Below are 15,325 nucleotides of genomic sequence, written 5' to 3'. Positions count from 1 at the left end.
CTTCTGTTTCATTCCCTTCTTTAAGCTGACATGCCATAGACGTGTGGGTGTTTGTACTACATTTTTTACAGGAGCGAGAAGAGCTGTTTTTCCGGGCCCTCTGTCTGTGCCACACCATCCAGGTGAAAGATGATGATGACGTGGATGGGCCCAGGAAGTCACCAGACTCGGGGAAGTCCTGTGTGTACATATCATCCTCACCTGACGAGGTGGCCTTAGTGGAGGGTGTCCAGAGGTATGTCTCTGGCTTCACTCGAGTCTGGTCTCAGATGTGAGGGGTGTGCTGAGCTGGTCCTGGGGTTCTTTTCAGCCCCACAATGGACTCCTCCTGGACTCCTCCTGTAAGAGTCCTGAGTCAGGCCCCTGTGCCTGGGATGCTTGCTGAGGGGTGAGCCAAGCAGGTACTGCCTTTGTGCTCCGTGTTTCTGCAACCTCCAGGTTGGTAGAGGTGGGTCCCTCCTGAGTACAACCTGCCATCTGTGTGGTTAAGAGGCGTGGTCCCAGCTGCCAGAGTGTTTGTCACTGTCTGGTGTGGATAGTTTTCTCTGCTCGCTTCTTCAATAAGAAGGTTAGAGGACATTCCAAATAATCACAAGCTTTTAAAGGTGCAAACAATCTTAGACACCCTTATGAAAAATCTTCCTCATCTGTCCTAAAGAATTGATACCCAGAGATTTCAAGCAGCTTTCCCAAAGTCACACAGGATGCAAAGGGATTAAGTTGGGATTGCAAGGGTTTTCTTACCATTAGCTTCCCCTTCTTTGTATCCTCTCATTAAGTCTGTGTGCTTCTTGCACTCTCCTTAAATATCTTTTTATTGGGAGTTCTTGCTGCCTCATGACATATGGCATTTAAGCAAACACTTGGAAAAATAAATATTCCAGATATGTGGCATAATTTCAAGTCGAGGGAAATGTTTTTCTAATTATCACCGCTTATAATTCAAATTTAACACTAATGGTACTAATCTTCCCTCTTTGCTGCCATTGATAAGTGGGCGTTGAACACCTCTCATCTAATTAGAACAGTGTTTTTATTGTTGACTAATGTATGTTTCCCATGCAATTTGAATAGTTAACATCAGGTATGCAAATTACATCACTTCACACCTATTAAATGTATAAATCCACACATGCCTGTGGGAGATTTCTCAAAGCTAGATTTCTCTCTACCTTTAAGTGAGTATCAGAACATTAAGCCACATTCAGTCATAGATATCAGGACTTAGGACAGGCTGCTCCTGCCTGTCATCCTAGACTCACCTTTCAAGAAGCTTTTCCTTCAGCTGCCCTACCAGCTCCTGTCTGGGTCGGGTCCCTGAGGTTCCATGGCGCCTTCATGCCATGATGGCTCCATGCTATATTGATACATTTCCCCCCCCATATCTGTGAACTCCTGGAGTCCAGAAGCCATGCCCTTTTCCTCCTGCATTCCCAGCACGTGCCTGCACAGCACTTGACGTGACATGAGGAGGGTGTTATAGGTTAAGGGCTCTGCAGATGTTTGTTGACTGGCGGCCTGCTCTGGGCATCGTGTCCTCATCGGTAAAGTGAGTTGGTCTGGAGATTGACAGTCTCTCAGGGTCCTTCTAATTCCGACATGTACCCTCTGCTAAACAATGCCACTGATCAGTGAGGAAAAATGGGTCAGTATAGACAGGAACCAATCCACAGACCTACTGTCTTTCTGAAACCTGTGAATACCCACCAATAAGAATGTACCTCAGTGATGTGGCACTTGGGAGGGTAAGTCAGAAATTCTTTTGGTTCTTGGAGAAGTTTTTGAGGTGGTGAGTAAATTCAGTATTATAATTTCCTAAGTTTATAATTCAGTTTACTACCTCTGTTTTACCAGGGGTATTTCTTTTTCAAGAAGAAAGCTTTACCCGAGTGTAAAACAGAAATGTTCTATGAAAGAGGAATATCAAAATTTCAAGTTAACCCCTGGATTTGCCTTCTCCTTTGCAGGCTTGGTTTTACGTACCTAAGGCTAAAGGATAACTACATGGAGATATTAAATAGGGACAATGACATCGAAAGGTAAGGATATTATACATTAAAATGTGATGGTAATGATTGTTTTTACAGAATTTTTTCACGGGGAAAAAAACAAATTCTCTGTACTCCCATAACTCATTCCCCCTTCTTCTCAGTAAGGATCCAGATGTCACAGAAACATCTGGAGAATTTAAGAGTTGGACAGAGGAGAAGCTGGTTGGATGGTGTTACATTATTATTATTCATTATTATTATTTTTTAAGTATATCCTTATTGATTTCAGAGAGAGGAAGGAAGAGGGGGAGAGAGATAGAAATAGCAGTGATGAGAGAGTCGTCATTGATTGGGTGCCTCCTGCACGCCCCCAACTAGGGATCGGGCCCGCAACCCAGGCATGTGCCCTGACTGGGTACCGAACTGCTACCCCCTGCATCCTAGGTCGATGTTCAACCGCTGAGCCATGCCTGGCCTGGCAGATGGTGTTACATTATTAAAAAGTTTTTGGGTAGAGTCACCTAAAATCAGGTTTTACTACAAGAGTTCTCAGAGCTTCCAGTGTGTTCTAGCCCTCCCCAGCCACTCTGATGCTCCATGATGGGGAGGAAGTCAGCACCTTCCCCAGGGCGTGGCATGGAATCCTGCATTCACAGAGCACCAGCTGAGGAAGTATGCTTTGGAATAAACTGCCTGGACATTGGATGCTTTCACTTTTCAAACCTTTAGTGCCCACACGCTTTTGATTTTTAGAAAGTGTCTGTTAAAAATGACTGTTCCCAGAGACAAAGGGTATATCTTGAATTTTGACTCAGAAGATCAGGTAGTCCATCTCTCCTTTATAAATAAACATAAATATACAGGAATGGATATAGGCAAAGACTGGGGGTAAAAAACATAAGACTCAGTGATGATGGCTTCAAACACCTGGATTTTGAAATTTTGTTCCAAAAAATAAACTCCCAGGTTAGTGGAAGTGGTGAACCCCTTGAATCCAGGACTGGCTGCTGGGTCCTAGATTGGCATAGCCAGGGTTTTTCTGCAGTGCTGGGGGCTTTCTAGAAGTTGTGAGGTGACCCCTGGAGGTGTGGGGAGCAGAGTGACATATTGCTGTCCACCTTCTGGTTTGCCACTGAAAGTCAGTTGCTACTGAAAATGTAATACACAGCATAATGCTGAGGAGTACCCAGGGAACCCTTTTACCAGTGTGGGGAGGAAGAAACTTTCCTACACCCTTCTGGGTTCTTTTATCTGATATAATAAACAGATTAACAAGAGAAAATAACCAAATTTAATTACATATGTATGTATGGGAGCCCCACGTACATGAGAGAGTCAGAGACCCCTGGCATGGGTTCAGAGACAGAAAGGAAAGTAAGGTATTCGTGACATTCTGAACTAATGAGGCATGTGTGACATTCTGAAGTGCTCGGGCTTCAGAGGGGCGTCATTTGCAGGATAAGAAGAGCAGATGTTCAGTAATTAGATGTTTACCTTGCCATATAGACAGGTCATAGAAAGTTATCTGTGGTCACAGCTCTTACTATTTTTTTAATCGTCACCGGAGGATATGTTGGACATGTTTTGTTTGACTTTTAGAGAGGGGAAGGGGGGGAGAGAGAGAGCGATCAGTGTGTGAGAGAAACATCAATTGATTGCCTCCCATATGTGCCCCAAGCAGGAATCAAACTCGCAACCTAGGTATGTGCCCTGACCCGTAATCGAACCCACAACCTTTTGGTGTATGGGACAACATTCCAACCAACTGAAGCCAGGGCTGGTGATAATTATGATTATGGGCAAGGCCTCTAATTAAATTCTTTTTTTAAAAAATTTATTATTTATTTATTTATAGAGCGGAAGGGATTGGGGCAGGGGGCAGAGAGAGAGAAACGTCAATTGATTGCCTCTCGCACGTGCCCCGACTGGGGCTGGGGAATGAACCTGCGACCCAGGTACGTGCCCTTGACCAGGAATGAAACCTGTGACCCTTTGGTCCATGGGCTGACGCTCTAACCACTGAGCCAAACTGGCCGGGGCCCTAATTAAATTCTTTAAAGGAGAGGTAAAAGTTTCTCATGAGCCTGCAGGGTCTCGATTGCCTTCAGCTCAAAGTAATCCACCTGCCAAAGTGACACCTCTTGGGGAGGCTAGTTCTGAACCCATTCATCAGCTTGTGAGCAGGGACTGACATAGTAAACATTTCAGTCACTCCCGAGCCACTGGCTGATCTCTAGACCCTGAGGAGTTTTCAGAGGTGATGTCAGGAGTGGTTGAACTATTTTTAATATTTCAAACACCAGGTAGAAATCATGAGTCTTCTGATAATAAGACTGCATAAGCTGATTAAATGTCATTATTCTTGCCCTTTTTAATGATTTTTATAAACTTAAAGGACACTGCTGTATTCTGAATGCTCAAAAGCTCTGATGCAACCTGTGGGTCTGTGTTCTATAGAATTTAGGAAAGTGAATCAGCACATAAGATATACAGTTTGTTTGCACAAACTCCATGAGTACCGGTAGGCTGGGGGTGGAAGGTGGATGCCCAAAGAGAACGCCCTAGTGGTGAGGGGGTGCAAGACTGGCCTCAGCTGCCCTCTGTCCCCTATACAGGCACTGGTGCTGGCAACAAGGGGCAGTTACCAGCACATGAATCCAGACATTTCCACTGTGTCTGGAGGAACCACCCCACCTCCAGATTGCTCCTGGAAAGAGCTGCTTGATAGTGATGCCCTCCAGGGAAAGGTGGGGATGGGGCATGGATGGAGGTGATGATTTTTAAAGGCCTGGACATGGTAAGGAGAGGACTACCCCAGACCAGACATTCCTCTGTGGAAAGGCTAATAAATACCCAGATTTCATGACATACAAAGCCAGATGGGTATTAAAGATGATTTTTTATTTTTTTTTCAGGTTTGAATTGCTGGAAATTTTGAGTTTTGACTCAGTAAGAAGAAGAATGAGTGTGATTGTAAAATCTGCTACAGGTAGAAATTCCATTTTCTTTGATGTCTTAAATTATACATTGTGGTTATTCTGATGCTTACATTCTTTAGGAGCTTTAAAGATTTAACCATTCTGTTTTTTTAAAAAACATAGATGAATCAACTGCAGGTCACACTCCTCCTCACTCCCACTGCAGGCCACACAGCTCCTCCTCACACCCACTGCAGGCCACACAGCTCCTCCTCACACCCACTGCAGGCCACACAGCTCCTCCTCACACCCACTGCAGGCCACACAGCTCCTCCTCACACCCACTGCAGGCCACACAGCTCCTCCTCACACCCACTGCAGGCCACACAGCTCCTCCTCACACCCACTGCAGGCCACACAGCTCCTCCTCACACCCACTGCAGGCCACACAGCTCCTCCTCACACCCACTGCAGGCCACACAGCTCCCACACCCACTGTAGGTGCTGCACCTCCACAGCTCCACATGCTCCTGTTTCTTTCCCCTGCACTATAGGCTGACAGGTTTCCTCCTGACTACAAGCCCTGCAGAGTGTCTCCACAGTGTCTCTCACCAGCACCTTCCCTTTGGTCCTCACACACGGCACTGCTTTAAAGGTCCCTATCTGTAGTCTCTGCCTTCCTATCATCCTGCTACCGTGTCAGTCTTCTTAAGACCCTCGAATGCTCGCTGTCCTGGCTGGGGCCTGGTGGACTCCTATTCTGTATCAGGCAGCCGTGCCTCCCCAGGGTTTTTTCATTGAGGCCCTGAACTGCCTTCCTAGCTTTCATTCCCGGGCCACCCCAGAATGTGCACTGCATGGACTTTTCCACCTGGAGGCCCTCTACCTGGTGGGGGCTTTTCCACGTAGAAGCCCTCCTGCTTTTTTGTACCTTCCCAAGGACAGTGCAACAGCCACCTGATAAGGAAGCCTGCCCTGGTTGCCTCAGTCAGATGAGCTGTTTGTCTTCTGACCTGGGTCAACTGCAAGCATCCTGAATGCAGTACCTATACTTTTCTCAGAAATGTCCCACCACAGCTCAATAAATGCTGCCGAATTCAATTTACTAATGCAATTTCAAAGTGGCATTTTATCAAGAGATGTAATCTTATTCTTTTTGGTTTTTTAAAACTAGGCAGTACCAGGCCATGCTTATTTCTTTGGAAAGTTGCCTGGTGAGCAACCAAATGCAGCCACTACCTTGGAACTAAGGCGACTCAGAGCCTAAAGTAGTGATCTGAGGGCATATTGGGGAATTTTATGTCAGCTGTATCTAACACTCATTTCAATGGGCAGTAAACAAAGTATGTTTTCTTAAACAGAGCCCTTCTGACTTTCTTCTGATAGAACCAGCAAAACCTTGTTTTCTAAGACCATGGAGGTTGCTGAAGGCATATTTTCCAGCAGCACCCTGTATGTCATTTTACAAGGAGTTGAGTTCCATGTGCTGGATAGTGAGCCTGGTGGCAGCGCCCTGGCTGCCCTGGGAAATGTACTGGCTGTCTCAGAGCCAGGTCTCTTAACAACATGCTTCCCTCTCACCTCTCAACCAGGTTGTCATACGTGGATAAGAGTGGGCTCCACTAATGAGACTTTCCCTAAGTGTCATGGGACGTAAAATAATTTACAATATAAGTATTGCCCATACACATGGAAACAGAGATTTTACCAGTAGGATCAGCAGGACATGGGAACCATGCACCTCATGATGTTTGAAACAAGTTCAGATTGATGTGCGAACCCTGGCCCAAGTACAGAAGGTTGTTTCACAGGGCACAAATGAAGCACTCTCCTGAGAGTTTACGCCATCCCAAATTGTGCAAGAGAAAGGCATTGCATTGTGGAAACCTTTTTATCTTGATACTTTTTCCCTTAAAAATGTGAAGTCTAGGAGCTGAATCATGCTTCAGGAAAGTTCCTGAGCCTGCAGCAATGGTCGTAGTCTCAGAAAACAATGCATCAGGTATGCACAGACCACCTTCTGTCCCACCTGCGCATTCTCCTGAGCTGCCTGGTCACGGTGCTGGTCCCCGGGGGCTGTGCCGCGGAATCTTTGTACACAACCTCCATTTACCATCAAAAAGGGCATCATAAGAGCTTGAAAAGGAGCTGGGTCACATTAAGAATTTATGCCCAGGGCATTCACATCATTAGAATATCCCTTCCATGACGTATCTACATGTCTGAAGGCATCTTTGAGGAACTGCGGCCATAGAGGGTAGACTGTCATGCCATCTGAACCGGCCACTGCAGCAATTCATTTTAAGAGAAGTTTGAATATTTCATTCAACAAGGTGTTCTCTAAGTGGTAAAACATCCCTGGAGATGATACCAATTGCACTTTGCACCGGTTTTACAGCCTAATGGAGGGTTGACTCCATTAGGGGAGACTGGAGACCATCAGCCACTGCAGCCAGTTAACAACTTAAATTTCTTGCTGAGTCTCTTCACTGAGAAGTGTGCTGCAGCCATCAGAGCTGAGCTCGGTCCCACAGCATGCTCTGCTGCAGGTTAGGATCATGTCACTTGTGTGTGCTGTTGTAGGTGAGGATCACGTCATCTGTGCCCTGCTTTATTTTACTATCATCTGTGTGTGCACCCCTCTCAGTTAGTAACTACCTGCTTGTTTACACAATTGGAAAGGCAGGATCTAAAACCGGTGCCAGATACTGTCTGTTATTGTTCTTTGCAGAGTAAAGTTTGCTTTATATTGTGGATATTTTGATGTCCAAGGCTCTAAAGTGGGTATAGAGGAATTGACAAGTTGAGACAGTGAGGAATTTAAGCCTTTTTCAAACCACTGCCACCAGTCACCCATGATTTTCTTAGAAAAAAATATATTATTGTTTAAGGATGTAACATTATGTCATCTGGGCTACAATTCTTGTTCTAAACTATATCTGATGACATAGAGCATTGGCTAGAAATTGTCTGGTAGCCAGGAATGAATTTTGACATCAGTTGGTTGGTATGTGACTAAGAATCCCAGGTCACAAACCTTTGCGGTTACGTGGGCGTCTTCTAGGGATCAGACTTCCTGCTCTGATAGATTCCTGCTCAGTGTGGCTGGCCGAGTTCCCAGCTCTGTTCCAGCCTTTGCTCAGCCACAGCTCAGTTCATGTGCTGGCAACACAGACTTCACCAGACACCATCCATTCTGGCCGAAGGTTGACATTACCCTTGGTTTAGTTTCAAGACTTGTGTGAACATAAATTGTGCTGTGTTTTTAATGTTTTCACTGTGTGTGTGTACCACAGGAGTTCTTTCTGGGATCAAGGAAATAAGCCAAGATGGGCTGTGCATGCTGTAGCTGAGTTCATTCGTGGGCCCTGTGTGGGTTCCCCATGTGCACCAGCTGGTATGGTCTCACTAGCCACTGGCCACTGGCCCAGAGCATGCCCCTCCACACAGCCCATCCTAACCCACCGCACCTGGGGGCTTGGCTGCAGTGGGACAATTGTGTGCTTCTCCTGGTGCCTCTGGATTTGGTTTCCCGGATGTACATTTGAGGACTCTCAGCATCTAGGGTTTCCAGGGATCAATCCCCAGCCAGAATGATCAGCATTCTAGCTTTCTGTCTACAGACAAATTAAGAATGCAATGCAGGTCACAATGGCATTACCCCTTCTTAAGCCCTGCAGTTGCTGTGACAGACCACCACGCTATCTCCTATGAGCTGAATACTAACAAAGTCCACCTGGCAAATGCCACTTGGCTTTGCAGGCCGGGAGACTCTTCCCAGGAAGAGGAGGGTCCTCCCAAGTGCCAGGAGCCTGTCATTTCAGTGCTGGTGCCTCTGTCTCTTTAATCTCCTTTTGTTATATACTAGAGAGGTTCCCCTACATACCTGGAAGAGAAAACCACTTTATCTTGAGGGAGGAGCAGCATGCATCTACAGTACAAATACGTGTGAAGTAATTGGGACATTACTTGAAGTGTGGGGCAAAAATTATAAACAGACATTTCTTGTAACTCTTGGTGATGCAAAGGATATCTCAGATGTCGTGTTCTACGTCAGTGCATTGCGTTCTACTGGGATTTGATGTGCACCTCCTAGTATTTCACAAATTGTTATCTCCACTTTTGGGTCAGCCACACCCTTAGTTTCCTTACCCTCCTCCCTAGTCCCAAGGTCATTTTATTCCTTGCTCACATCCTAACCAGAGAGAAAGCAGAGTGACAAGAGGAACAACACCCAGGAGCCAGTTGTTTTCTTGGTCTATGGCTTTCCTGTGAAATTTCTGGGATTGTAGGGAAAAAATGAGGCTTTGGGGTGATCTATAGATTTATTTTTTCCTGACTATACATGTTAACTGTTCTATTGAAATCTCCTTTACAACAGTCTCAGCGCTGGTATCCCTGTTTTTGTTTCTTAGTTGTGTAATATAAAAAATAATTTCGTCTTCCCCAGATTGTGATTAAATTAAAACATCTTTTTTGCCCTACCGGGCGTGGCTCAGCAGTTGAGTGTCAACCTAGGATCCAGGCGATCGTGGTTCGATTCCCGGTCAGGGCACATGCCCGGGTTGTGGGCTTGAGCCCCAGTCGGGGGCGTGCAGGAGGCAGCCGATCAATGACTCTCTCATCATTGATGTTTCTCTCTCTCTCTCTCTCTCCTTTCCTCTTTCTGAAATCAATAAAGATATATTTTAAAAAATAAATAAATAAAACATCTTTTTCTCTCTCATTTTATAGGTGAAATTTTTCTGTTTTGCAAAGGAGCAGATTCTTCAATATTTCCCCGAGTGATAGAAGGCAAAGTTGAGCAGATCCGATCCCGAGTGGAACGCAACGCTGTGGTGAGATGGTGGGCTGAGGGGCAAGCGTCACACTGGTTCTCCCAAGTCAGGAAGGAAAACTCCTGAGGACCCATGTACTGTTCCCTAAGACGTACAAGCCATTTTGCATCAGGCATCCTATCTCCCTGCAGTTCATAAGGGAAACATTCTCATTTCTTTCAGATTATGCCATGAGCCTCCTTTCAGCTCCTGGAAATCTGGTAACATTCTCTTTGAGGGGTCAGAAGACTATCTCCCTGTAGCCTTCCTGCCAGACAGAGAGGAAGGGACAGGCACACTCCTGTTGTGAAAGCCCCAAGCTAACACACTGAGGGAATCAAAGTGCTCCGTGTGTGCCCCTTCGGGCTCTGAGAGCCAACTTCCTTGTGCCTCACTGGCTGGGGCTGTGCATCCTCTGGGTGTGGTGACGTCAGAATTATGATCACAGCAGAGAGTTTGTTATTCCTAGATTCTTATTTCACTCTCCTGCAGACCCAGCCGGTTTGATAAATAACCTAGCCATTTCCTTCAGTGAGTGCTAACTAAGCTCGAATTGTTTTACAGACTCCCATGTAAAACATGTTACTTTAGAAATGCCATTTGGTATTCACCATAAAATTGCAAATTATTCTTCTACAGAAAAGTTTAACTCTTCCTTTGTCAAGATAAAAGAACAAAGTCTTATCTTTTGATGGCCCTGATTTTATTATTTATTTTCATGCTTTCTAGTTTGAATTTTTAAAATAGCCTGTAATGATTACATTTGATGTGCATATGAATAACTCAGTTGTAAATGATTAACTTCTTTTAGGGTTGGTTGGTTTATAATTCTTTGGCTAGTCATTGTAATTAGAGAAAGAAAATACCAAGAAGGCTATTGAAAAATATTTCGGCACAGTGACCCTTGAATTCATGTGAAATGTATTCTACCCCATAGGAAGGGCTGCGGACTTTGTGTGTTGCCTACAAAAGGCTCATCCCGGAAGAATATGAAGGCATTTGTAAATTGCTGCAGGCTGCCAAGGTGGCACTTCAGGATCGAGAAAAGAAATTAGCAGAAGCCTATGAGCAGATAGAGAAAGATCTTATTCTGCTTGGTGCTACCGCCGTGGAGGATCGGTAAGTAAATACTGTGCCTTGTCTCCAGAAACAAAGCGTGATGTGATGTGATGTGACAGCTTGGACCCCTTGGGGCTGCTTCAGGAGGAAATGCGTCAGCCACACCAAAAGGGATTTGTCTACATGTTGGAAGAGACAGGCTGTCTGACTATATGCCAGGGAGTACTATCACAGGCACCTCACAACTGAATGGTGCTTGATTTCCATGAACAAGATTCCTGAAGTCACACTTCCCCAGAAGAAACCAGAAATAGCATTTTTAAATTATGTTATGTATATCAAGATATAGGGTTATTTTTTAAAATTAATCTTTAGAATGGAATCGATAACTAATTCTGTTCCTAAGTTTGTTACTAGTTCTTCCCAAATACAGGTGTAAAAATTTAGGTCTTAACATACTCAGTGTAGTTACTACTACTCATTGGAGAAATTTAAAATAATCAGGAGGAATTGCAAATAATAATATAACAATAATAACTGATAAAATTACTGATTACAGATTTTCAAATACCTCTAAAGAAAAAGTCTATAATGTGTCACAAGTCTGTATCAAGAACTAAAAGTTTTTTAAGGGTTAACTTTGTTATCTTGAAAGCAGAGTGAAAGGAATGGATTATAATTTATTTTGAAGGAATGGAAAAGAAAAAAATATTCCAATTTAAAAGAATAAAATAGAAGCTTCAGGAAATTTACTGGGAATTTATTTCCCATAAAATTTGAAAGGCTTTAAGATTTATACCATATTGGTCCAAAACTTAAATCCTTAGCTTGAAACCTACATGTTTCCAGTGTCTTTAACAAGCATTTACTGCGTTCTCAATCTCCATAGCATGAGATTGGACAATGTAGGAAGTTTTGGGGTTTGCTTATTTGTTTTTGTTTCCGTAGTCTCTTTCGTCATTCGGTCTAGAGTATAACAGGTATGGACACAGGTATAAACATGAGAAGCCTAACATGCACAGGACAGGTTTACAGCGTGGAACCGTAGTCCTAGAATGGAGCTGTGCGTTCGGCGGGAGAGATACTCCGTAGGGCGGTGTTTGCCTGGGGAATGGTTGGGCGCGGTCCTCAAAGGAGGTGGTGGGAGAGGAGAAGGCTCTTATGGATGGAAGGAACCGAGCAGGCAGAGCCGATGTGCAGGTGCCCCTCAAAGGTGGGAGCAGATTGACTCAGTGGGGAGTTGAGACAGCAAAATATTGAGAGCAGATACCTGTGGGAGTGGGTCCTGTAGGGGCTAGTGGCTTTGAGGTGATGGTATTTGTTTACATCTTTAAAATCTCTAGCCAGCATCTTTGCAGACCACTCTGAGCCTCAGTTTTCTTTTTGCAAAAAAAAAAAAAAAAAATGATGAAATTAGAGATTTTTCTCTCTCTCTAGAATACTGATTGGGCGATCAGACTTTCACCTAGGAGGCTGATTCCAGAATCTAACCAAGTCATTCCAGTGAGAATCTGAATCCATTTTTTTTTTTACTCAGTACTTGGCAGAGACACACTGCGTTACTCCACATGACTATCGAAACCTAAGACTCTAAAATCTAGAGAAATGGCAGGTCCCTCAAATGAGACAAGCATGGTTTTGGTGCCAGGCTTCCACGGATAGCGAGACAGTCTGGCCAGTGTCAAGAGAGCCATTTATCCTCAGATATGTTTTGTAACCTCTGCAAGCTTTGGGTTTTCCACACGTAAAACGGGATGACGATAAAGTCCTCACCCCTTAAGTTGGTTGTAAAAGTGAATGACATACGAAAAATGCCTCACCCAGCAGCTGACACTTGGTAAGCTGACACTTGGTGATGCCTGTTGCCAGTCATAGAATCACTAGTAGCGTTATCAGTGTTTTACATGGTTTACGGGAACCTGGGCTCCAGTTTGATAAGAGGCAGAATTTGAACAGTAATTGCCCAAAGAAAAGATAACGAATGTTACTGACCACCTCTCCCAGATCTTGTTTTTCCCTGGTTTAGACTTTTTGTTGTTGTTGGTTATATGATCCGCCTTATAACTGCCTAAAATCCTCTCCAGGTAGTGAGTCCCAGCTAGACAGAAACTGCCATGCTGGCATATCCATGTTTATCTGTTTGGTATTAGAAAGTGTCGTGTTTTGTTTTTGTAAAAAGTTAATACACTTTAAAAACAGATTCGGGCACTTTATCCTAACATCATCAGCCAGCTCTGTGGTGCTTTTCAATTCTTGAGGGCCTAAAATATTTTAATAAATCTCAGACTCATGCAGGTGTTTGTTTTGATTTCCCTTCGTCAGCTCTGATGTGTGCCGTGTTTCATGTTCGCACCCTTTAGGCTCCAGGAGAAAGCTGCCGATACCATAGAAGCTCTGCAGAAGGCGGGGATCAAAGTCTGGGTTCTCACCGGAGACAAGATGGAGACAGCAGCGGCCACCTGCTATGCCTGCAAACTTTTCAGGAGGAACACACAGCTGCTTGAGCTAACCACCAAGAAAATTGAGGAGCAGAGTTTACATGATGTCCTGTTTGAGCTGAGTAAAACTGTCCTACGCCACACTGGCAGCTTAACCAGGGACAACTTCTCGGGGTAGGTGGCAGCCCCCCTCCCCTAGCCCAAAAGATGTTTTCAGAAGGACTGAAATGACCTCCGTTTGCAAGGATAGAGCCTCAACACCCTTGCTGGGAATGGGGTTCTACTGTCTCATCAGTAACAACATCAGGGTGGTTAGTGATCACCAGATACATGACCAGAGCTGTTCCTTTTTAGCAACTGTAACATGTCTGTTTTACACAAGAGGGTGTGCATAAGAAAGGTGTGTGTGTCTGTGTGTGTTTACTTTCACACTGCTGGTTAAAGGATGCAAAAAGACTTGATTGATTTGCAAAATATTGTGAATGGGATAATTCTCATCTGTTTCTAAGACACTTGGGGGCAGGGGACGTATTTTGGATTCCTCGGCACCTGCCAGACCAGGGGAGGAAATATTAATAATGATGGTTGCATGTCTGTTAAGACAAAGCAGTATATGCTCCAGAGTTGTTTTTTCCCCCCAAGAATATTCAGAATTTACTCTGATACATTTTATCAATGTTGTCCTTGCTAGTATTAGATGCATGATTTAAGAATAGATTTTATTTGAATTGTTTTAGATTGTCATTAATGTAGGTAAAGCAAAAGCAGCTCTCTGATCATATGCAAATTTTAAGTTGTTCATAAATAGTACAAAGCTATTTCCCTTCACCTGATCTGCAGAATTCCTTTTGGGGATTAGAGATGTCCTTTAGAATTTTGAAACGCAGCAAAGAGAACTATTATAATCATGTCCTTCCCAACTCAGGTCATTCAGGCAGAACACCAAGGAGATATTAGCTACAAAGAGAAAGACTGAGCTCTAGCTGGTTTTGCTCAGTGGTTAGAGTGTTAGCCTGCAGACTGAAGGGTCCCGGGTTCGATTTTGGCCAAGCACATGTACCTCGGTTGCAGGCTCCATCCCCAGCCAGGGTCGGGGCGTGTGAGGGAGGCAACCAGTTGATGTGTCTCTCTCACGTCATTGTGCCCCCCTGCCCCCCGCCGCCCCCTTTCCACTGTCTCTGAAAAGCAATGGAAAAAATATCCTTGGGTGATGATAAAAGAAAAAGATAAAAGGCTGAGGTTGGGCAATGTGGCCAGTTTGGGAATAAAGACTGATCTCTTTCGACCGTGGGATAAATGCTTTCCTTCTGTTGTTGGGAAGTACTGGGGCCTACACATGAATCCACTGTTAGAACTCTGTGTTTGCTTTGCCTAAGTGAAATGCGAATGTTTAATTAAAACACAATTTTAAGATTTTGTCAAAGGCATTACATTCAATACTTCAAAGACCGTATTGATAAAATGAGAAATACAGTAGTCCCTCTCTGTCCGCCGTTTTGCTTTCTGAAGTTTTAGTTACCTGTGGTCAACCATGGTCCGAAAATATTAAATGGAAAATTCCAAAAATAATTCATAAGTTTTCATTGTACACTGTTCTGGGTAGCGTAATGAAATCTCAAGCCACCCTGCTCCGTCCCACCCGGACTATGAGTCATCCCTTTGTCCAGTGTATCCACAGAGAAAGAGAGAAAGACCACATTCATATAACTTTTATTACAGTATATTATTATAATTGTTCGATTTTATTATTAGTTATTGTTGTTTGCTCTTACTGTGCCTAATTTATAAATTAAATTTTATCATAGATAGGTGTAGTTAGGAAAAAACATAGTATATATAGGCAGTACTACCTGCCTTTTCAGGCATCCCCTGGGGGTTCTTGGAACATAATCTCTGAGGATGAGGGGAGATTCCTGTATAGCAGGTCCTCCAATAATATCATTTCATTCAACGTTGTTTCATCATAACATTGATGAGATGCCATAGGAACTTAACTCATGTGTGTTAATTAGCCTACGGTGAAATTGGTTTCCTTATACATCATTTTACTTACAGTCACAGAACCTATTTACAAGTGAGGATTTACTATACTAGTTTCTTAA

At 44.0% G+C, this 15,325-nt stretch overlaps 1 protein-coding gene across 4 annotated transcripts in view; it reads left to right on the top strand.

Moving 5' to 3' along the window:
* Nucleotides 1-15,325, top strand: part of ATP11A (ATPase phospholipid transporting 11A) — a 136,838-nt gene that overhangs the window by 96,081 nt on the left and 25,432 nt on the right. For all 4 annotated transcript variants that reach the window (XM_081127309.1, XM_081127311.1, XM_081127312.1 and 1 more), the window contains exons 14-19: nt 72-235; nt 1,968-2,039; nt 4,907-4,980; nt 9,644-9,747; nt 10,664-10,845; nt 13,146-13,397. In XM_081127309.1, coding sequence (XP_080983435.1) covers nt 72-235; nt 1,968-2,039; nt 4,907-4,980; nt 9,644-9,747; nt 10,664-10,845; nt 13,146-13,397 — 848 coding nt within the window. The remainder of the gene's footprint in view (nt 1-71; nt 236-1,967; nt 2,040-4,906; nt 4,981-9,643; nt 9,748-10,663; nt 10,846-13,145; nt 13,398-15,325) is intronic.

Source organism: Miniopterus schreibersii, assembly GCF_964146895.1.
Source record: "Miniopterus schreibersii genome assembly, chromosome: 2".
Taxonomy (NCBI): domain Eukaryota; kingdom Metazoa; phylum Chordata; class Mammalia; order Chiroptera; family Miniopteridae; genus Miniopterus; species Miniopterus schreibersii.
The sequence above is the reverse complement of the archived record's forward strand: the minus strand, read 5'-3'. Positions and strand labels throughout refer to the sequence as shown.